Source organism: Polyodon spathula, chromosome 26, assembly GCF_017654505.1.
Source record: "Polyodon spathula isolate WHYD16114869_AA chromosome 26, ASM1765450v1, whole genome shotgun sequence".
Taxonomy (NCBI): Eukaryota; Metazoa; Chordata; class Actinopteri; order Acipenseriformes; family Polyodontidae; genus Polyodon; species Polyodon spathula.
The window spans coordinates 10059625-10084759 of NC_054559.1; the positions used below are offsets into that span (position 1 = coordinate 10059625).

At 36.4% G+C, this 25135-nt stretch overlaps 1 protein-coding gene across 2 annotated transcripts; it reads right to left on the minus strand.

The window, feature by feature from the left end:
* Positions 1-988: 988 nt before the first annotated feature.
* Positions 989-22431, minus strand: LOC121301015 (E3 ubiquitin-protein ligase RBBP6-like). 2 transcript variants are annotated; one of them, XM_041230088.1, is made up of 17 exons: positions 21403-22431; positions 20051-20150; positions 19611-19647; positions 15324-15368; positions 12720-12808; positions 12532-12628; positions 12195-12334; positions 11685-11857; positions 10009-10112; positions 9485-9861; positions 9128-9212; positions 8894-8945; positions 8746-8815; positions 7817-8170; positions 6822-6917; positions 3227-5053; positions 989-2819 (listed from the first exon to the last, which is right to left on the minus strand). In XM_041230088.1, exons 1-17 carry the CDS (start codon positions 21566-21568, stop codon positions 1145-1147), a joined length of 5487 nt encoding a protein of 1828 aa, XP_041086022.1. In that variant the 5' UTR covers positions 21569-22431; the 3' UTR covers positions 989-1144. The 2 variants fall into 2 exon arrangements, with proteins under 2 accessions (XP_041086022.1, XP_041086021.1); XM_041230087.1 differs by having other exon boundaries at positions 6822-6941.
* Between the last annotated feature and the right edge of the window lie 2704 nt (positions 22432-25135).

Here is a 25135-nt window from a genome sequence, read left to right on the forward strand (position 1 = left end):
GTATGGGGTGGGGGGGGGGGGGGTTATTTGTTAAAACCATAAATCAGAAGCCCTAATTATAAGTCAGTGTGCAACAGGTTTGTAACCTTGAATAGTTCCGTCTGGTATTTTTGCCTAATCATAGATCAATATTTTAGCTGCTTTTTTATTTTTGTTTTATTGAATTGTGAACTAGTAAATCTGACCTAAATGCCCTACTGTATATTTTGCTGTGACTTGAGACTTTAGATTAGTTCCACTAAGAATTAGCAATAACACAAAGAAAAAAATAAATAAAGATCCAACAGATATTTTAAAATAATTCATAAACAACTTTTAAAGTTTGCTGAAAAATTTTATTACAATCAAAATGACATAGAAAGACGTCATTTCACTGTAAATTATTCAGCTGATACAATTTAAATGCAAGGCCTTCTGCCAGATAATAGAAAAATTCTAAACTTGAAAACAAACTCACAGTACAGTCAATCCCACCTGTTATTTCTAGGGCTGTAACAGTTTGCCAGTATTTAACATACAGCAAAATCCAGTCCTGCCAGTAATGTTATTGCCATCATAATTGTATGCAGAGAAGATATGATTACTCAGGTCATTTAAAAACCTAGGCTGGACTTAAGGTATATGTAGGCCTTTGTTCAGTCATGCTTTTTGATAACACCATGTTCAACATTTAAAGTGCTTTCATCAAACAAGTAGAGTATTACTTATTTATTATTACTGGAGGCCATCCCTAAGGTGTTAAAAATACCAAGTTTAGAGCCCACATGAAGAAAATACATTTTAAAGGCATCTCCTACAAGAGAAACTAACCTTAAATATTTTTTTTTTTTCCCAGATTTAAAAATCAAAACAAAAACAAAGATATGCAACATCCCTAGGCATTTAAGAGTGGGTAACCTTTAAACACTGCAGCTAGTCTAGCCTGTTACTTTTGCATGGTCAAACTGGTATTTCTGTACATTTTTATTTAAGCCTCATTTATATATAAAAAAAAAAAAAAAAAAAAAAAATCAGCTGAGCAGCAATTTTACATGCAGCACATTTAATCCATGTGATTATTTACAAGTTGGATTTTCTTTACATTACAACGACATTATTACAAATGATTTGGTAATTAAGTCAATTCATTTCTGATCTGTCGCATTCATACAGAAACTTTTGGTTTTTGGTCATCCTTTTCCTTGCTCTTCTTAGATTTCTTTTTCTTATGCTTGTGTTTCTGGCCTTTGTTTTCGGGATCAGATTCGTTGCCTGCGTGCTTCTTGTGTTTTTTGTGTTTCTTGTGCTTTTTGTGCTTCTTGTCCTTTTTCTTCTTCTTTTTCTTGCTGTCTTGGCTGCCGGCAGAGCTGGCACTGCTGCTGCGGCTGTGAGGCTGGCTCTCTGTGGGGCTCTGGTTGTGACTGCGGTTCACACTTGTACTCTGGCTTGGGGTTGGGCTCAAACTGGGAGGAAGGGGAGCTGCCACCACCCCCTTCTCTTTAACTTGTTCAAGCTTATGGTTATGATCAGAGGCTTCGCTCTCACCGTCGCTCTCGCTGTAGTCAGGCACGAAAGCAGCCTCGTCGGTTTCTCTGGCCAAGTCAGATGACAGCCGGGCAGATCGGACGAGCAGTGGCTTGTTCTTATTGTGCTCACGCTCATTTCGGCCAACAGTTCTCTCCGTGTCAGTCCTAACATCGGGGGACTCGGACCTATGTGACTTGTAACCACCATGATCCCTTTCCTTTTCCTTTTTGCTTCTCATCTCTGTGGTTGCATGTCTGTTTGTATCTTTACTAGACATTTTGTCTGATCGATGGTCATCCACTACTGCACGCTTTAAATCTGGGGCATTTTTGTAATCTGTACGTGTCTTTTTGTCCCTTGCAGGACTATGATCAGATCTCTTTGATTCTGTTGCGACTTTCCTTGGAATGTCAACATGCACACCCCTATCTCTGCTCTTTTGACTTGGAGCATGTTCTTTAGTTAGGGAAGGGGAGTCCCTCCTCTTGTTGGATTCTTTCAGTTTTTCTTCTTTACGCCTAGAGCTCGGGTTATCTCGGTTACTTCCAGCATAATCTGTCTTTTTGTCAATGGCTGTTAAATTGTCTTTAACTGAAGATGCCCGGGAACCAGCATTAGATTTTTCTGCAGTTCTGTCTTTAGAAGAGGAGTACGAGGAGACACTTTTTTCACTCCCTTTATCACTGGACCTATCCGGGTTTCTTTCTTTGTCTGACTGGGAAGGAGGTGCTTTCCTCTTTTCCATGTCTACAGCTGGATGTTCCTTTTCTCTGATCTCCTTTTCGCTGCTCTTCTCCTTTTCTCTGATCTCCTTTTCACTGCTCTTCTCCTTTTCTCTGATCTCTTTTTCTCTGATCACCTTTTCACTGATCTTCTCCTTTTCTCTGATCATCTCCTTTTCTCCAATCTCCTTTTCGCCAATCTCCTCCTTTTCGCTTGGCACAATTGTCTTCAAAACTTTGGATTCAGGCTGAAGTTCCTCACTGGCAGGCTCTTTGGCCGCTTTGGGCATTTTCTCAAACTGTGGAGAGTCCTTGTCAGTCTGTTTTACCTCGCTGGAAGATGTTACAGCAACATTTTTCACAATAGCAGATTTTCCACTCCCAGCAACCAATGCTGACTTAGCATCATCATCTTCCGATTCATAGTCTTCCTTCTCCCATTTTGAAAGAGGAACTTGGATCATAACAATCTCGTCTTCTGCTGGAGTTGAGCTGTCATTGTTGTACTCTTCCATGGTCTTCACCACTGTCTTTTTCATGTCCAGCTTTTCTTCTAGTCTTCTAACTGGGCTGCCTCCTGTGGAGCTAGTGCTATAAAACAGACAAAGGATGGGACATTAGGAAAATTGAAAATAGGTTTAGAAATTTCAAACCAAAAGTCATAACTATTAATGCAAGTACCCACTCCTTTTGTTTTGTAGTACCCCCATATTGGGTAAGCCAGAAACAGCATGAGTAGCTGGTATGAATACTAGATAAGGGGTAATGTTTGATATGAGGTTGGTGGGTTCACTTTAGCATGTGGTTATCTATTTGATAACTTAAAACAAGTACACACATAATATACTGTAATTAAATCTGCAAGAAAATAAACTTATTTTTAATACTGATATTTCCAAATGCATGAACCAATATACATCTATGTATCCAACAGCAGTTTTGGAAACTTCACCTGTATGTTTCAATTAGCTTTATTACAACATTTGCCAAAAACTGACCTGGTGTAATCTACCAAGGTAGAAGCTGTTCCATCTGCAGCTTGTACTTTTCTTCGTATTTTTGTTTTCATTTTTTCTGCCCTAATGTTTTCTGCTCCATCTGTTTCTTCCACTAGAGCTATGTTTTCCCCGCTTACAATCTTTTTGCCAGTCTCACGGTTGATTTTGATCTTTCTCACTGGAACAATTCTCTCTTCTTTATCTACCTTTTCCACTACAGGCTTGGCAATTGTCTTTTCTGGATATTTCTCAGGCTCAGGTTTTGATTTTGGAGATTGCTTTACCACTTGCTTTGCCACTTCTACAGTTTCAATTCTAGGGGACTTAAGAGGCATTTCAAGATCTTTTTCTATGTGTTTTTCTTCTTTTCTTTTCCTCTTCTCTTGTTTAACATCTGAGGTTTTTCTAGATTTGTCCTCAACTTTAGCCGCCTTTTCCACATATTTCTTTGGTTTCTCCTCCTTGCTTGGGAACTTTTCATGTTTAGATGCCTCCTTGACATACTCTTTCTTCTCCTTGGTCTTCTCCTCTTTAACCACTTTAGGCTCTTGATGGTGTTTAGCTGGTTTCTGCTGTCCTTTGCGGGACAGAGCAGCCTTGTCCTCTTTCTGGGACACGTGCTGCTTTGAAGCTTCAGCCTTCTGAGAAGAATCTTCTTTTGGCTTTTTCATTGGGGGCTCCACACGTGAAGACTTCTCATTGTCTGCATCAACCTGCTTTTCTCTGGACGGTTTGTGGGTCTTCACCGAGGAGTCTTTCTTGGGAGCGCCGCTTTCTGGTTTGCGCTTAAGTTTTTCACCCTTTGCTTTCACCTTTTCCCTTTTGTCTTTCTCAGCCATAGCTTTATAGAGGACAGATGGACTTTCCATGGGTTCATCTCTGACAGGGGTGGCATCATCCCTGCTTGGAGGCATCAATACAGAATCCCCCTTACCTTCGTCACCACCGGTGGGTTTTCTCGAGCCATCTAAAGAATCTACACCAGGGAACAGTTCATTCTCATCGCCTTTCCTCTTTTTCCTGTGCTTTTTATGTTTGATACCTTTTCCATCGGCTAGAGGATTATCTGCTTCTTTTTCCTTTGATTTTCTAGGCTCTTTGCTGCTTTTGTGCCCTTCTTTATAGACAAACTTCTCAGGATAGTTTCCAGGCACATTACGAACTCTCTGGCTCTGACTCTGCCCAGATGGAGGGTAGTCCTCTCTGCGACCTCGACTGTATGGTGAATTGTCCCGTCTGACCACTGGTGGGCCAAACCGTTCTGCAATGAAATGTTCTCTATTAGATGGAGGAGGCCTAGGCCTTGGCTGATTGCCAGGGGGGGTGTAGTATTCGTTATACCATTCTCGGTACTTCCTTTCCCACTCCCTGTATCTTTCCCTCTCAAAAGGGTCTCTCTGGTCCACAGAACGACCATAGGAAGCCTTGGCATCATAGGGGGGCGGCTCTCTATATCTGTTGAAGTGCTCTCTGTCACCTTCAGGCTGTGGCGGTGGTGCAGGTCGTTTACTGGGGGTATGGCCCCGGTACCCTGGAGATCTTGAACGAGAGCGATATCCTCCTCCTCCTCCTCCTCCTCCTCCTCCTCCTCCTCGATAAGCAGGGGACCTGGTCCGGGATCGGCGATATCCGTGTGATCGCGACCTGGAGCGATAACTCCGGCTCCTGCCTCCCCCACCTCTTCGGGAGTACACTGGAGATCTGGAGTAGGAGCGAGAATGGGATCGGCTGCCAGACCTCGAGTAGGATCGGGAGGATCGTGATCTGGATTTTGAGTAAGAGTAGGAACTGCCACTGAACGATGAGCCGCTGTATGGCGACTTTGACCTGTTAGGGAAAATAAGACCGTTTCATGATTCAGAATATATTCTTTCATGCAAATACAAAAGATATAAAGTTCTAGTAAAAAAGATATACCCCAGTGAAAATCTATAATTTCTAAAAATTTCTCAAAAACAAATTATAGGAAAAATCTTTAGTAGCAGAAGTTTTGCTTTTGTGGATGAGGAAAAAGTTACAAGAAATAGATGTCTACAAAGATTTATTTCTAACGCAAAAAGTGTTCATACCCTTTAATGCCATGATAGTATTATCTACAAGGTGCTAGAAATTTCAATATAATGCAGAACCTAATTCTAGAAAAGTCTAGAAAATGCTGGATTGTGGGTGAACATTCTTGTACAGTATAAAAGGGTTAGGCATAAGATGATTGCTGTCATTACCAAGAAGTCAATAAGGGAAAAAGTAAAGAGCTACCTGAAGACCTTAGACAGAAAATTAATTATTGGTATAAAGTATGCTAGAAGATTTCTAAGCATTTGAGTATCCCAATTTCAACTATTGTTTATTATCAAGACGTACACGACTCGTGGTACTGTCACAACGTCCCTCAGTCTGGAAGGAGGTTCCTTCACCAAGAACAAGTAGAAGAATTGTGAGAAAGGTTAATAACAAAACAGAGACTGGCTGGCAAACATATTTAAAGTGGACTGGCTGCAAGTGGCACTGGGGTTTCCATTCCAGGTCTCAATGGTCGCAGGCCAAGGAAAAAGCTACGTTTAGGAAAATGTCACAACTACAAATTGCTTAAAGTTTGCAAAACGGCATATGATATTGAAAGAAAAAAGTAACGCATTAAACAAAAAATAAATTAATTTTAAAAAAGAGCCGTTTGGTCACGCTGATAGTCGTTACGTTTGAAGTCTGGTGAGGCGTACAAGGAAAAGAACACCATACTTATTGTCAAGCACGGAGGTGGTAATAGCCTTCTATGTGGCTATTTTTCATCTAATGGCACAAGAAATTTAGTTCCAATACATGGTCAGATGGATTCCATACCAAAAGATATTGGCCAATCATCTGAAACCCTCTGTTGCAAAACTTGGTTTAAGGCACAACTGGATATTCCAAAATGATAACGATCCAAAGCACACATCAAAATCTACTTCAGAATGGTTGAAGAATAAAATCAAGGTACTTGAATGGCCTAGTCAAAGTCCGGCTGAGAATCTTTGGTATGAGTTGAAGGGTGTGAATAAGAGAAGTCCTCGGAATTTGAATGAACTGGAACAATTTTGTGTTGAAGAATGGTTAAAAAAAAAAAAAAAAAAAAAAAAAAAAACACGAAAGAATCATGTCAAATTAATTGACAAATATCAGAATCGTTTACAAGACATTATTATTGCCTCAACTATCTATCCATTTCATTTTCCTTGTCAGAGTTTGAACACTTTTGAATTAGCATTGTTGGAGTTTTGGAAAAGACAATGCTGAAAAATAGTTGACATCCACAAAAGCAAAATGTTTGCTATAAAAGATTTTTCCTATAATTATTTGCTTGAGAAACTTGTAGAAATTATAAATTTCCGTTGCAGTAAGTAAACTTTTGACTACAACTGTATACAAAGAGTATGCCACCATGTGTCAATTAAATTATATTCCAACGTATTTTAATGTTTGTGCTGAGAGATTCTGGTTTGTCTCTGTTCTCCAGGATTTTTTTTGGTTTTTTTACAGAAACATCATGGCTAATGTTAACATTTGACAACAAGAATTTTCAAAATTGACCTAAAAAGAACCTGAAACAAAGACTTGCCTTGAATAGGATCGCCTCCTTTCCTTTTGGATCTTTCTATATTCCAATAATTCTTTAGCAAAGTCGTTAGTAAACTCATCAAGCTTAGACTTCTCCCTACCAACGAAGCGACAGTTGGAACTATTTATTGAAAAAACGGGGAGATAAAACTTGAAAGTTAAAAAAGCAAACAGGCAATTCATCATCACATTTGTATTAAGGTTACTTGGTACAAGAAAAGGTTTGCAAATAAAATCTAGGTCAAAAATATCTAGGTTACCCAAAATACATGTATTCAATAATTTAAAATGCCACAGGTTACATAACTAATTTAACCCTTTGTGGTCCTATGTCGGACCAGATCCGACATTCTGATTTTCCCTTTCCAGTCCGATATCAAAAAGACAAAGCACAGGTCTCTAGACGTTTTTTCTCCAGAAAAAGCAGAGACAACCATTCAATGGCCAAGTGACCGATAGGAGCTGAATGAAACTGGAAAAAAAAGGTCCGTGTGAGCAACAGAGCTAGCAGCTGCACCACAGTGATAATGATGGACACAAACAATGGAGATAGCTGCTTCCGCATCCCGCGCTCAAAGAATATCATGGACATCTGCAGAGCTTTTTGAGATGGTATAGTAATAAAATAATGACTTGGATCACATTATTGAGGTGTTTGGTAATAAAACGAGTTATCAGGAGAGGATTTATCAGTATGCACATCTATAAAGAGGTATGTGAAAAATACAGCGAACAAGGGGTGGGGCTTGGCTGGAGATGCAGTACTGATGTCGTTTTGCCATGCAATGAGTTTTAAACCTGTTTTACTCTAAAAAACATACATTTTAAACAGCGCGTGTGAAAATAAATTGGACCTGATGCCTCTGACAAGCGCTGAATAAATGGACTGCAAAGGGTTAAACAAAACATAATTAGTTTCCCCTTTTATTAAAGTACACATATAAAATCAAGGACAAAATAGACTACAATCGTAAAATGTTATGAATGCCAACTTACTCCTCTTTTAGTCTACGCTGTTGCCTGTAGAACTCTTCCCTAGATAGCGGGGGTGCCTGTGGGATGGTAGGAATGGCACTGCCCTGTGCTACAGTGGTTACAGTGGGAACCCATGGAGCTGCAACAGTTGTTGAGACTGGAGGGAACAATGGAGGGGGAACACTGTACCCAGTGGTAGGTGGCTGAAACAGAGGAGGGAACTGAGGAAGTGGCACTCCAGGTGGAAGAGGCAAGGTGTGGGAGGGAGGAGGGAAAAGAGACGGGGGAGGCACGTAAACAGGGGCCATGCTTGGCAAAGTAGTCGCTTGTGTTCTGGAAGGCCGGTCACTCTGCGGTCGACCTCTGCTGGATGAACTGTGGTATAAAAATAAAAATGATAATTGAATTAATTTAAAATAAAAGCATGAATTTTTCCAACCAATCAGAAGTTATAACTTGCATAATTACAACTCCATGATCTAGACCAGGAGTCTCCAACCCTGGTCCTGGAGAGCTACTGTGGTTGCTGGTTTTCATTTCAGCCAATCTCTCAGTTACTTAACTGAACCGATTATTGGCTTAATTAGTCAAGACTAAGTGGTGTTCCAGATCTTGAGCCACTGATGATGTAAAGACACCTATAAAACCTGCTGGATAGGGGATCTCCAGGACCAGGGTCGGAGACCCCAGATCTAGACACTCACATACTTGTGTTAAGGAATGAACAATTCTAATTATAACTACAAATGTATGTGTGACATGCTTCCAGACAGACACTTAACACATATTCTCCTCGTGAATATTGAAATGGCATGATGTGGAATTTCTATAGAGGTGGTTATACAAGTCCTATTGAAGGTGATGAACTACCCAATATATTGTATTATTTAAAACAAAAAAACAAAGCCAAAACAATCTATGGCGCTTTTGCAAAGTTTTGCTGTACTTACGCATCCCAGCCTTGTCGACTGCCACCAGGACGAACAGTGGTGGTTCTCATTGGCTGACCTGAAAAAAAATCTAAAATATGCATAATTAGAAAAGTTGAACATTTAATCTAAACTTTGTTTCTTTAAGTTTGCCTACAAAAGTTCTTACCTGTTGTAGGTATAGAGTGGCCAACTGAATGAGGTTGACCAAGCACAGGAACCTGGTAAAAAAGAAAAAAAAAATTAGTAATGGTTTATTATGAAACTTTGACATACATTTTCACAACTCTTATCAGCCAATGAAACCATAATGACCTGAAATTCTTTGGAAACTGAAGGTATTTTGTTTAAATTGTGTTTTGCTAATTAAGGAAAAAATATAAAAGCAAAAGATTTGCTTTACCTTTGGAACAGAAGATGTTGTCATAGATGTAGCTGCAGAAACCATCAAAGATGTGGCAGGAGTTAAAACAATTCTCTCAGGCTCTCTGAAATAAAAAAAAAAAATATTTATTTGAAATTAAAGCCATTTTGTCAGATCCCAAATTACACATTTTTCTTCAAGAATGCTGAACACCAAAGACATTGTCTAGATAGTAAACGTTTATTTTAAAAATACATAATAATATATTGACCAATACAAAGTACTTGCTAATTTAGTTTAAATTCTCCTAATATTCACACGTAATTGATGTAATAAGCACAATACCTGAAACATAAAACATGTGGATAAATAGTCTTTCCTTTAAACCACACTTACTTTACTGAAACAGGTTCTTCGTGCTTCCCTGGTGGCTGTGGAGAGGGCACCGACGTGGACACTTCTAAAGTAGGGCCACTGGAGACAAGATTCACCTGGACAATTGGTGCAGCAGGTGGAACAGCGGCAGGGGTCTGTGTCTGGTGCGGCACTGGAGTGGGTATAGCAGCAGGAATGACGGGGGAAGGAGTAGCAACAGGTGCAGGGATATTGGCCACTAGGGGATCCTGCTGCCTGGAGGATGTCGGTCTTGCAGCTGGCTGGACAGGACGCTGCACTTGTGGTCTGGACTGACCCTGCATCGGTGCAGTTTGCAGAGCCTGTCCCTTACGAAGCCTTTTGGTGTAGCCAGTTTCATTTTTAAAATTGTTTACAGCCTTAAAAAGGGGAGAAAAAAAAATATTGCAGCATGTTATTTGTTGATTGCAGGGAAAAAAAAAAAACTTGCCCCCTCTAAGATAAAACTAGAATTTGAAAACTTTAGAACTTGGTAACAAATTATAGCTGAGAAATTGAAAAATTACCTGTCGTAAAAATTTATTGGCAATCAAGCAATCAGGTGAAACATCCGTCTGATTGCAAGTAGGACACATATGTTCATCTGACTCCAGCAGAAATGTTCTAATACCTGCAGATAAAATAAATTGTTATTTACTATTAGGAAAAAAAATACATCAATTAAACTTCCAAGGTGTGCCTATTTTCTGTATATTTAAGTCAAGAAGTTTACAATCTATGTGGGTATTTTTCAAATTTAACCCTATTACTGTCAGTCAGTAAAAGCCATTTTAACAGTTGCTAGGATAGGTCCACTTAAAATGCCACAACTTGAAGGTTTAATGCATATAGTTTATGAATCAATTTCAGCTACTTTAAGTTAGGCCTTTTCTTCTAGGCAGCCAACCATAGAAAAACTAAAATGTTGAAAGATGAACATTTTTTACTTATTTTATACAATGTAATGTATTTACAAAAAAAAAAAGAAAGATTAACTTTTGTCAAATAAATGTGTTTTCATGTTTTTAGTAAAGTTACACAACTATCCACTAGTGAATCAATGTAATGGTAGGTTTCCCACTGGCTGCAAGGTACCTCAAAACTACTCAATTGATGTCAGACACCCTGCAATGCACACACTGTCATGAACATGAGTACGAGAAACAAATTAATAGCACTTTCAGCCCAGTACAGGCTACCGCCTAGTCACATGACCCATTTCAAGGTGGCCACCATAAACCCTGTGTGTGGTACTGAGTAGAGGGGAACATTTAAAATATCCTCCTCAGAAGTTATTTGAAAGTTTTTGCAAGAATAATAATGATAATAATAATAATGATGCAATATATTAACCAAAAATGTACAAACATATTTAATTTTAGTGAAATAAAAAACAATATAAAATAATAAAATGCTGCTATCAAACAACAACACTATAAATAAAAATATTAGCGTATATACACACACATATATACATTATATATATATATATATATATACATATATATATACATACACACACACACACACATACATACATACACACACATCTATACACACACACACCAATATCTGGGTTTATGTAGTTGTAAAAATCAATACAAATAATGTATGTACTGTTTTAGTAGCGGAAATAATAGTAGAAGTACTAATAATATTTTTTCTTTGTTTTGAGGGATGGAGTAGCTGCAGTGGGATTTATTTTATTTGTAATAATGAAAATGACAAAAAAAGCTAGATCAAAATACTTAGTTATGAAATTTTATTATTAATATTCTTCTGGCTAGATAACAATATTAACTGGTTTAAAAAAAAGCAAAAATCCCCTGAACTTCTGACTAAAAAAAAAACATGTTGAAAGCGCTAACTGTATTAAGGAGTTAATGATAGCTTAGAAATAATACATTAAAACTAAAGTAAGGTTTCACCTCAACCACCACATTATTTTACATGTGCTGAGGGGGTGAAGGGGTAACAGATTTGCAATAACTAAATTAATCAGGGAGTTGACTTTTTTCAGGTCCTTTTGACTTTTCTGTATATACAACTTCAAAATTATTCCATTGAATAGAACTCACAAAACTGGTTGCTTTTTCAAATCACTCAACTCTTAAACACACAGGCTACAGGGCTAGTTGTCAATTTGTGTAGCATGTGACAGACCAGATTTTCTATACCTGCTGAAAACTTTAAACACACTTACAATCATCACAGTAACTGTTTCCACAGCATGGAATTACGACTGCATCATTCATGATATCCTTGCAAATCAGGCACAGCAGCTCATCAGGGACAGGGTCCTCCTCGTCAGAAGATGAAGACTGCTCCTGTGGGAGGAAAGGGGGCTTCTCCTTTTTTCCAATCGCATAGGCTTCACTAGAATTAAAATGAAAAAAAAGTGTGGTTTTACTCAGTGAGCATTTGAATACATTTTGATCTAGTCAGAAGCAGCAATGTATAACCATGTAGCAGGGGTTACAGAAAGCAGGCTGACCTCTGAATATAGGGAACCACTTCAGAGTAAATGTTAAATAAACTGATTAAAAAAAAAAGCACAGGAATCACAAAATAAATACAATTTCTCCCTCCTCATTTGTCACTCATGTCCCTTGTGGAGGGCTATTTGTGTTTTATTGTCGTAGGATACAGTTGGCAAGAAATTTGTTATTTGCGAAAATTATCCAGCGAGAAAACCTTCTTGGAAAATACTCACGCATCAATAGTTGGAATAGCATATTTCCCAGTGTTTGTAAGCATGGCTCCTTTCATGTTCGGGTCATCAACCTCCATCATGAAGCTTCGAGGAATCCCAGTGCTCTTTTTTATCCTTGGAGTTGATTCAAAATTTTTGTCCTAAAAAAATAAATTAAAAAAGAGAAAGATATGCCATCAGAATACATGGAAAATGTATTGGTTATGATTTTTTTTTTCTCTCAAGGAACTAACCCAATTTATATTTAGCAGTGATCTTGGTGTCAACATTTTGATTTAGAAAACTCATTCAACAATAAATGATTGACACCCTCCCAATTTTTTCTTTTTTTACCTACCCCATTGGTTGGACAGTTTCTAATATAGTGTCCAGTTTTCATACAACGAAAACAAGTGTAATTGGGTGGTGGCGGCCCCAAAAGCTTCTTCATGTAACTGCACAAGAAAGTTAACAAGAAGGTACAATTTTACTTTTAAAAATTGATCTTTATCTTACAAAAACAATTTTTTTTTAATGTTTACTTACTGAACTGGATCATACTCATGGTTGGACTGTGACATCATTGCTCTAATTTTATCGTCTTCGGATGCATTAGCTTCTGCCAAATTGGCGGTCTGTTCAACAGGCAATTTTTTGATACACAAATTAGGAGAAAAAAAAATGCTAGACTCCATACACTCGAACTTAAAGAAGCGCACACAACACATCCTGTAAAGAGCAGCAGTCCGTGTCCATCTACACAACTAGAAAAATGTTTCAATGCTGAACACTACCTGATCGGAGATGAAATGGGGAGTTCCTTTAGCCTTCAACCTTGCAGTGGTTTGACTGGCTAATGTCATTGTGTACCGAGTATTTACAAAATAATGAATCCATTAGGCCCTGTTCATATCTGGTTCAAAACTAAATTACCTGCAACTCTAAAAAGCAAAAAGAATTGTAATAACTGCATTTACTTATGAACTTGTTTAACAAATTACATTTTCCATTAATAATGAATAAATAAATAAATGTACCGGTGCATTACTACATAGAAAATGTAACCTTAAATGCTAATTTTAAAACAAAAAAACTGCTGGGTGATTCAGTTAATTGTTATAGCTGGGAGATGCTGAAATAGAAAACTACTATTCAGCATTGATAGTGCAGACACTGTGCACAATAAGAAAGTGCAACCTTATTACTTGTATTGGAAAACAGCAAAAATATATAGGACAAGGTCTACAAACAAAAACTACAGTTGCATAGCAGTTACTACTGATAACACTATGTAACACAATTTTTTGTTCCTGGGTAGTAAGTGTTATTTCCTAATTGCTTATGCCTCAAAAGTATAGAAAATGGCTATTATTCCCCACAAACTTTGCTTTTGTGACCAGGACAGTGATATTTATATGTAAATACAGTATAATCGTAAATCTCGAAAAACTACTCACTTCTAAATCTTTAGTCATTTTTGTATTACTTTAGTATAAATACATGTTAATTTGGATTCATATGTTGTTTTTTTCTGACTATGTGAACGAAGAGACACACATTTGCCCGTTTTCCCATTGGAAATGATATTTTGAAATATCACTGTCCTGGTCACAAAAGCAAAGTTTGTGGGGAATAATAGCCATTTTCTATACTTTTGAGGCATAAGCAATTAGGAAATAACACTTACTACCCAGGAACAAAAAAAAAAGAAATTTGTTACACGGTGTAATTCTTCAGTACTAAGAACTGAGCTTAGAACACTGTAAAGCCTAAAATGGCTTCAACAGTTTTGCAACACACATTTTCCTGTTACAGTAAAAAAAACACCTTATGTACAGATATGCCCAGGGTCTAAAAGAAAAAAAAAGTTCCATCCCCCCCAAACACACAAGCTCAAACAAACGATGAACACGTTCACTTCAATCACAACTTATTTATACACTCATTCATAGAACACACTGCCTGTTTAAAACAGTTTATTTTGCAGACCTAGCATACAATGTTATGATCACAATAGAAAAAAGTTTCAATTTACAAATGATTTGTTAAAAAAAGAAATCCATCCATTTTCATTATTTATTTATGACACTTTGTTACTCCAGTTGACAGTTATAATGACCACCTACAAGCACAACTTAATTGATTTGTTTGAACCCAATCCAAGTACAAACTATGATTTAAAAAAATAATAATTGTAACGTAAATAAACCCAAACCTTTAAGTTAGCAAACCTCTAAATATTAACCAAACGTTTCATTTGAAATTCACCTGAAAATAATTTGAATAGATGAAAAGAGAATGCATAAGCAGCAGCCTTACATTTTCCCCTCAATTATCATCCTAGGCTCTAAGCACAGTAAAACTATAGCAATGCTGGTTAAACAGCAGATTTATTTGTAAAACAGAGTTACTGTAATATTTAGTAGAAATGTTAATTATTATTCTGTAATAGGAAACCATTGGTTTATATTAGAGGAAACTTGCCTTATAAAATGGCAATTTTTAAATAAATACTATTTTTTTTTTTTTTATTATTACTCTGTGTTCAAACAAATCCCCAGCATACAAATTCCGATTACCGATTAAATGCCACACAACATACACATTTACATGGCATAATAAACAGATACAAAGCATACAGTCCTTTTGGTTGTAATACTATACAAAAACTGCAAATCTTTTGCTGTTTTGAAATCAGAGAAGTCCATTGGAATACAGCCATGGAACAAGGGTACGGTAGATTCTTCATTAAAAAAAATCGTAATTAATGAAAAAAGGAGAACTAACGAAACGAAAGCCATTTTCTGGGATGAAGCAATGTATTTCTTCATGGTGTCCTGAAGGCATACCCGCATTGCATTAACACGGTGAGAGACTTAAGGTACTCCCCTTCCATCATCACCACAGTACCAACTCTTTACAGGACTATACATGCGTATGTTTCACACAAAAACTTCAGATACCAACATTATCATCACATTCTACTTCTATCATAAGGTTCATTACATTACAAAAGGGTGTGAATTATAAAATTGTTTCAAATAAACGCAAACATTTTTTTTTAATGTAGCAAACATTTAAATAAAAGAAATTCAAAAAAGAGAAATAAAAATTTAATTCAGAAAAACAAAACAAAAAAAACATATATACCTTCGATAGCTGGGCCAGTGTAATAGAAGCAGCAGAATCATCAATCTGTTCATGGGAAATTAAAAAAACACTTGCATTTAATACTATGATGTGGCACACAAACACAAATTGACCTTTGTGAAGTTCTCAAACTTTAAGAATGACTTTTAACCTGTGTCAGTACAAAACTAAATAGATTATCTGTGCAAGCTAAAATGTTAAGTCATTTTACTTGGTGATGAAATAACAGTCCAGTCCCTTAACTGGCTTTAATTAAATTATCAAAGACTAAAGCCTTTGCCTTTTACTGCTGGGACCTGCAGTGTAAGATTAATCTTGAGGCAAGTACAACACTGAGATATACTGTTATAACAATACTAAACAAGCTGTACAAAAAATGTATTAAGAGTTTGGCTGGACTCACAGCCTGGTGCCATTTTAACTACTGTGGCAAGCAAATGGTTTAATTTCTCGCGATTTCCTTCAGCACCCCAGTAATTGTGTAAAATAGAGAATTACATCAGTCATAGTTTTGTGCGCAGCAAAAACTGTTTGGCTTATTTTCTGGACTGGCCCTAACACAAGCATTCTGGAGAACTATATACTACACTCAGAAGTGATAAATCGCAAAGGGATTTCATTAAAACCTGAAAAGTGCCTTAAATTACAGCTAGGGATGTCACGGTATCAAATTGACAGTATGGTAACTGTCAAAAAATATACCACGGTTATCACTGTACCGCGGTATAATGCCATTTTTTTGTAATCCATTTTAAATGGCTAGTTAAAGAAATACACTCGAGTCATTTAACAAGAAAAATAACTTTAAAGTTTTAAAACAAACACCACACTGGTACTACAGTTCTATCAGGCACTATCTAACTGGAAGTAGTGTTCACTCCAGCTCACACAGGCTCAGCAAACTAATGCTGCTTTTTTATTTCAAAAATTACTGTGGAGAAACACCAAAATTAACATTGCTGGAACAATTGGGGGTAAGGATGTGACCACTGCAACTGAATACCCTCTTCATCTTTATCAGTTTGGACAGCATCCTATTAGTTAAGGGAAGCAAAGTGCTACCTAGTAATAGTCAATCAAGTGCGTTTTAAGACATGCAGTGTCCGCCCACTGATCTCTCAGCAGGAGTGCAACACTTAATGATGAGAAGACGGTGCCTGCAAATTTTTTTTGAACTACATGTTAACAGTAACAAACACAAAGTAAAGAAGTTAAGGTGGGTATGACATTGTTGCAAAGTTAAGCGGCATCTATAGGGAACTTTTTTTTTTTTTAATGGGAATAAAATAAAAGTAAAAAAATGAAAAAAAAAAAAAATACAAATGCCTGTAGAATCTTAAGTCTCACAGTAGTAAAGACTTTTTGATTGTCTGCATTGGTGTGTGCTTCCTGCAATTCTCTTGACCGATAGGGTAGATAATAGCTACTGTTACTTATTTGGTTTGGTAAATTAATAGGAAGGCAGTGACAAAGTCTTGTTCTTACGGATATTGTTGAGTATTTGTGTTTCATTTACTGACAATCACGTTTACTAGGGATCATTGTTTAGAAGGGCGGTTTATATTAAATATGACAACACTTAATCGGAATATCTATTAAAAGACCAAGTTTTTGTACAGTAGTTCAAATAACATTGTAGCTGAAATGTTGTACTTCTAATAAATACTTGTGACCCAAAACCTTATCTAGGATTAAAATAATCAGTTTTTAAATTTTACTTATTTAAAACATTGGCATACATAAATGTACTATTTTCCTAAGATATACAAAATGAATATTTAAAAAACAAAAAGCAAACCCCTTCCGCCACATTGGAAAGGAGAGGTACTTTGTTTTACTAATTAAGCACAGAAAAGTTATGAGGACAGTAAGGAAGCGAGCAGACTTCAGGCTACTGCAGTACAATGATCATTCCATTATAACAAATACAAAGGTTCCATAATGTGAGAAAATCTTGATCGGGGAAAGCCATTGCCCATGAAAACGTGTCAAACGCTATGCTAGAACACAGTGGGTTTGGCCCAGATTCAACACCAACCCAGACAACAACCAACGTTTTAAGTAAAATTACTATTTTTGGACAAATGTTCCCAACATCATCACAGACAAACCCAATACACAATGTGTAATCCAGGTGTTGATAACTCTAGGGAAGGAGGCCTGTGAGCTACTGTTTGGTAGCTAACTTGTACATACTTCTATTAAAAATACAATAAGAGCACCAAATATTTTACGCCACACAAAATAGCTTGGGAACAATCCACAACAAGATTTTATATTCTCTGTATTTTACAGATCTTTAAGTTAGAGAATGGTACATGGTTATTTACTAAATAGGTATCTTAGCTGGGTGTAAAATGTATTCAATTTAATTACTTGTGCTTCAATTCAATGGAGATGCATGCAACTATCATGGTCAACAGGTCTTAAAAGTAAACAGTACTGTCTAAGCGCACAAACACACATGCGGTGTGTGTGTATATGTGTGTGTATATATATACACACACACACACGATGTGATGTAATATATAGATATATATGTCTTACATATATATATATATATATATATATATATATATATATATATATATATATATACACACACACCAAACAATATATATATATATGTACACACACCTACACATTATATATATAAAGTGTATTATAAATATATATGACACATACATTATATATATATATATATATATATATATATATATATATATATACACATATATATATATACACACACACACATTATATATATATATATATATATATATATATAGACACACACACACACACAGTAATTAGGGATTTCTCAACAAACAAACCAATCTGAAATCAGGAATTTCCAAGCAAAAGCTTTTACTTGTGATCTATGGATTTGATTATCTTATAAAAGGGATAAGGTTGAAGGATGTGACATTACAATCAATACCTTCATAACGGGGACATCCTAAACCTAATGTGCAGAGGCTTACTGGTTTGGTGACGAACAGTGAAGACTGGCTCGAGGACCAACAATAAATAAAGGCAACTTGCAGTACAGGGAACACACAAGGTCTTTACGGTTCATATGATGTAAATATTTTATTAAAATATATTCTGTTTCTTACACAGCATAAAACTGTCACTTTTATACCAGTTTAGCTCATTGTGCTACCATTGCCTTCTCTCAAAATATGCTGTTGAACTTGGGGTTAAATAGCATTGCAAAATTCCTTTTGAGTATGTTTTCTAAAGTAATTTCAGTTCTGAGCAGAACATGTGTATTGCCCCACCCCACCCCACCCCATGTCTTCCAGTGGAAAATAAATCGTCAAATGCCAGGGCTATATAATTAACATATAAAAGAGCTAAGGCTCAAACAATTGGCTGATTAATACTATTACTACACAACTATACACAGAAAAGTACGGTTTTAAAAATGTTGAAACTATTGAATGGACATCAAGCTGACATTTCCAAAAACATTTAGGAAGGTATAATCTGCTCCCAAATCATCCTTCAGCTAGCTGATCAAATACTGTCCATCCTCTCTAGAACTAACCTTAGGAACTGACCATATGGGTGCACGTTAAGGCCTTATAACAAGTATCGTGCAAAAGGAATCAATGCACGTTTGGGGCCCAAGATTTAGTAGCTTAGCTGTTTGAGCCTTGGCTGTGACAACATACATTGTATATACTTAAAGCAGTCAAACAATTAAGAATAAATATTTAGATGTGCCTTTTGTAGTTCAAGAACCTTTTAACAATGATATCTTAAAACTCAGAAGCTGTGTGATACAATGTAAAATGAAAGATGACACTCAAAACATTTTTTATTATTAGAAAACAAAAACCACACAACAGCTTTTACAGATGCAATACTGAAGACACACGTTTTGAACATGTCATCATGTTCACCAACTTAATTGTCACATGATCTGAATGATCATACATTTATCTGTACAACGGAGAGAGTTATACAGGAATATTTCTCTGATTTTCAATATGAAATACAGTGCATTACCCTGCACAAATACCAATGTTCACACACAAATAAATGTGCAAATATGGAAATTAAAATGCATTTGTTTTAAACTTCCACAAAATACACTGTGTTACAGCATATACTATCACCAGAGGTTTACTACTTCAAAGTATAGTTTGTTTAAAAGTAAAATAAACTATTTTTAAACAATGTTTCATAAATTAGCACTTAAATTGCCAATGTTTAAAAAAGTATTTTTTTCTTTAAATTTAAAAAGGAAAATAATGTGAGATTGTGTTTTTTACATACTGCTTTTGAAGATCCACTTGAAGATTCAGTACGATCACTGGAAAACAAAAACAAAAACAAAAAAAAAGTTAACATGTACACGCCAACTACAGTAAGCCATTAATGAACCACTAAGTAAAACATGCATTATCACACACTGCTTTCTTTGGATAAAGGCATTAAAATGAACTGAAGAACTACATACACATACATTTCCTTTTTTGTTCCAGTGACACCATGCCTTATATGGTTGTACTTTCACAGATGCTCTTTGAAAGTTAAGAAAGCTTATTAAAAATTGAAAACTCAAAACATGGGGCACCTAAAGGATACCAAAGCAAATTCTTATTCAATATGAGTGAAACTTTTTAACCTGCATATCCTGCACAAATAGTTCCCCTAACATAAGAGCACAACATTACACAAAACATTTAACTCAACTAAACTGAAATCATACTTACATGACATATGTTTTGCTAGTAGCTTTAACTCCTCCAATAGGAATCCTTCGAATAATGACAGAAGAATTTTTGGGAATAAGGGCGCCATCATCTGTGTACTCTGTAAAGGAACAAGAAAATGCATTTAGTAGTTTCCTCACACAAACCCCTTTTTTTTGCAAGTTAACTTCTTTAATTTCATACTTTAGGATCAACAGCGGGACCCTCCCTTTTTAGACTGGTCAATCCTTTTGTAATCTGAATGTGAAATACAGGCAGAAGTGACTGCATATAAAATGGTACATTACCAACACAATATTTTATATAAACCGTTTTAACATTTGCATTTTTACTCAACTGAAAGTGCACGTATTGTCTAGACACAACTAAAACAAAGTATTTGTCATGTCTGACAGTAAACCGTACTGCAGCACTTAAAAAGCCAAGCCTAAAAAAGATCAAATAGTCCTTCAAATGCTGACTGTGCAGTGCATAACAGCACATGTGGGGATCGCCATGTGGACTGTAACTGCAGCACATTCAACACAGTACAGCATTACCTGGCGGACGTTGGCCAATGTTTTGTCAGTTTCTCAAAACAAACCATAACAATTAGGTTTTGTCCACACCACGCCTTTAAATTGATTAAAAGGTGCCAAATACGGTTAGCGTCTACACTACGCATCGTTTAATACAATACTCGAAAACCCGTCCGGTATTACAGCGTCCACACATCTGACAAACCGCACCACCTGATGCGAGCTAATTCTGAACCGCTCCAGATTACCCCGAGGTGGTCTCGAGTACGGTAATAAACGCAGCATTGCGTAGACGTTGCACGGTATTTAGCACTTACCACGGTTTAAAGGTATTGTATGGACAAGGCCTAATAGTTATACAACATTCATTATACAGTATTACATTACTAGTGGAACATGAATTGGATAAATACAATTTAGTATCGCTATTTACAAGGTTAGTCCACGCCATTGATTATGACTCGAGTTGAACGTCGCTGCGAAACAAAAGCTTATGTAATCGGTTGATCTTGCTGCATTTTGTGGTTACAGTTCAAGTCAAGCTAATTGTTTGGCTCTATTAGAATACTATTTGAAAATAAAGTGCACCAAAACCGATGTCACTGCTGTATAAAACCACTTTGAAAATGTATATCCGCCATGTTAGTATGACGTAGCACTAAATTTAATAGGCCAAACGCAAAACCAGACTACTCCTCCCACTGGTACGCTTCCTGTACAATGGCCTTCCGTAACAAAACATGGCATAACAAAACAACGCATTTGCAACAATCCGTCAGCAATAATTATATTGGGGTATTATCTTGGAAATTAAATAGGACGTTTGTAATTTACCTTCTTTAGTCTGTGCATTGGTAATCTGAAGATCGCAATCCGACGCCTTCAGCCTCTCTCTTCCCATGATCTGCTTTTTGAGATCACATAATGTGATGTGGAGGCCATCAAAAGTGACCGTGTCATAGTTCAGTTTAGAGGAAAACTTATAATGTACACAAGACATTTTATGAGATTACACAAGGTCTAACAAATGAAACAAATGATGAACAATCAATGGTGTATTAAACGTTAAATATATATCTAGCTAGGCATTGTATATGTTCGATTCTCTATCTCCCAAAAACCTTAAATTAAGTTCAGGAGTTATTTTCGTAAGCAGCTATTAAATATAACGGTAAAATCGAAAAGACCCTTATTCAACCACACCATAAGTTTAGGTCATCAAATATAAAGAGGCAATTCATCAAATCGGTTCTTTAGAAGTCCATCATTTAAACAACACGTGCGCTGACGTCCTTTCAAGACAATGTCCAAAAATCGAACTTTCTTCGGCGACAATTCGTAATAAAGATCATACAACTGAAGAATATAGTCACTGGCGTAAAGGCACAGTCGCTTTTTCCGAGACCACGATACCTGCGAGAACGATCTCAAAAGTCTCTTCTTTGTCGTGGGTTCATTTTTAGTCCAAATAACAACATAAATCGATTCTCTACAAACAAATAACAACAAAAACGAAGTCCCCTTTCTCCAACAATTCACAGCGTCCAAAATCAGCAAAAAAAAGAAAAGCAGAACAGAAAGCGATATTCTAGGCAAAGTCGCCTAAAATGGCCTCCCTTTCTCTCCGCCAAAACAAAAGCGGCTACATATAGCCCAGGGAGAGCGGAGTGACAACACAAACATTGCTCCCATATCCAGCAGACATAAATGCCCTTTAAAAACCGACTACTTTGTAAAAACCTAAATAACTGATATTTAAATAATATACTGGATGTTTATTTCGATGAAAACTAACACGTAAAACACAACTCTTGCCCTGGACGCTCACATTAACAATGGCGGTACCCCTGTTACAAACACGGGTTTTCCACGACTAAACGCAGGGGGCACGTAATGATGCGTCATAATACAAACGCACAACCGTCAGAATGAAGCAGGAACGTAGGAACGCGCTGCATTTCCAGAATTTGTGTGAGAGTAGTTGCTTTTGCGTTTTTTTCTGAGAGAAAAATTGATATATATATATATATATATATATATATATATATATATATATATATATATATATATGTGTGTGTGTGTGTGTGTGTGTGTGTGTGTGTATATATATATATATATATATATATATATATATATATATATATATATATATATATATATATATATATATATATATATGTAGTGTGTGCTCTGATAAAATAAACGCTTTCTGTTTTTAAACTTTATTTTTCACATTTCATGTTTTTATTGCGTGAAGATAATATTTTATTTATGGTTTGTATTGCTCATTAATTAACCCCACAAAAGGTCCATAACCCATTTGTAAAAAAAAAAAAAAAAAAAGTACAATCGCTTCTTTGAAGTTTTAGCAAAATCTAGGAAACCGAAATGAAAGCATACAAGTGTAGTCAAGCATGGAAAAACAAATACAGTCATCCACTTATATAACGCTAAACTTACACAATGCACTATATCTTATTATCACGAGCAATTAATACATCTGCGACCCTTCTGAGCAAACTTTATTACATAATGTACAAAAGTAGTTTGCAATGTATTATTATTATTATTATTATTATTATTATTATTATTATTATTATTATTACAGTGCTATTGCCCACTTTAAAGTATTATGTATTTTTTTGATAGTATACTATCAGTCAGTACTAACTGGTATGTTCAATGTATGAAGGCTATTCTACAGAAGTGTAACACTAAATTTAAAATAAATAAATTCAGGCTTTACGTGAGAAGGCATTTAATGGAAAACATCAGGTTCCAATTTTGGGTCTCAGTCTAATACTTTGGGACTCTATCTGCATCTGCCCAGAACAAAACAGGTGCTTCACCCACTCAATTACATCATCAGGAATGGAGATTTGTGTGAACTCGACCTTTACCGGATTCTAAGATGGCGTTGCAAAGAGCTGAGGTGGGTTTTACTTAGAAGTTTCCGCTCTTTTTTAAGTGTTCTGGACCAACAACACTTACATAGATACATTGATAGAATGTATCGGGGGAGAGGAGATGCATGTTTGTGGATATTTACCTGACAGTATCAAGCATACGTAAATAGTTGTTAATTGCTAAATGCTTTGAGTCCGCCGATTGCAAAACTCAGTTTATGCTGAGGCGAGTGTGCACGCGTATGAAACCGCTGGGTGCGCGTGTGGACGCGAGCATCAGTCCTTTCTTGTGCAAACTTAAGCAACTGCAAATTCTGTGTCCGTGAAAAAAAGAGCACACTCTGCCCTTTAATATAATACACTTCCTTTGCTTGTCTTAAATTGAACAGTATTTGTGTTTGAACTTTGTGCAGTTTCTATTTTGTTTGTGTACAGCATGAGTGGTTGAAGAAAATTGAACAAACCTGTTGTGATACAGTAATTATACAGTTTAGGACTACAGCTTGCAGAACATTGACTGCTGTTAACATGGCAGAATGGGCACCATAGTGAATGTACTATTGTTAACTACGCTGTAGCCAGAAAACTATGAGAACTATTGAACAACATTTTGAGCTTGTTTGTTATTGGGGAAGAAAACATGATATTCCTAGTTTGTGGTTCTAATATTTAGTTTTATTTGCTGTAACCGTTTTCTTAACTATTATTTGACCAAATGTGTGTGTGTGTGTGCGCATATATATATATATAGTTTTATTTGCGTTTGCACACAAAGTAATACTTTAGTGTCCATCAGAGCCAAATGTATGTGTTTAGTGTTGATATGGTGGTCTTGGACTCTAATGATAGAAATAAGCCTCCTGTTGCATTGTGATGTGGGCCATTCCAAGTTTTATTTTACTTGTACACCAAGCTTGCTACTACTGTATCTATATGTGCCTGGAATGACTTGGACAGTGATGCAATAGGAGGCTTATTTTAACCCCTTCACTGTCTTTGTTTGTCCATGTCTTGAGGCCCCCTGATGCTAGTCCTAAGATATGGGTGAGCGCAGGCCTGAAGAATTGTGTGCCCAGGCATGCGAGCATCTGTGTCACCAGGAATACCAGCTAGCCCTGCTCTGCTGTGATGAGGCAGCGGCTGCGTCGCTTAGCAGCTCGGCATTCCCCACCTCCACCCCTTCAGATCAGGCTCTCCAGCTTCAGGCATCGCTCTACAGGATCTCTGCTGTCATTCAGTTGGTAACCTTACCCAGAACTTTGAGTCATCAACTCTGAAGTGTAAACTTGTAATGTTTTGCTACAGTGAAGAACTGAATTAACTTTTTAAAGTTTTGCATCACCTAGAATTTTAGGATTGAGACGATATAAAAAAACAAACTATATGAATATAATTTAGATCTTTTATTTAACATAATGCAATCAAAGAAACTACAAAATTATATCACAAAAGTGTACTGGAAGCCATAATAGTAGTACAAGTATTTCATGTTAGATATCGAAAAATGTGAAATTTTGACAAACATATAGAAACCTACAGCGAGGTATGTAATTCAATATGTTAACTTAACATTATTCAGCAGGACTATTTGATTTTATGATGCAAAATGTGTTAATTCTATAGGGTGATGCTAAACTTTTGGCCATAACTGTATGACTTCT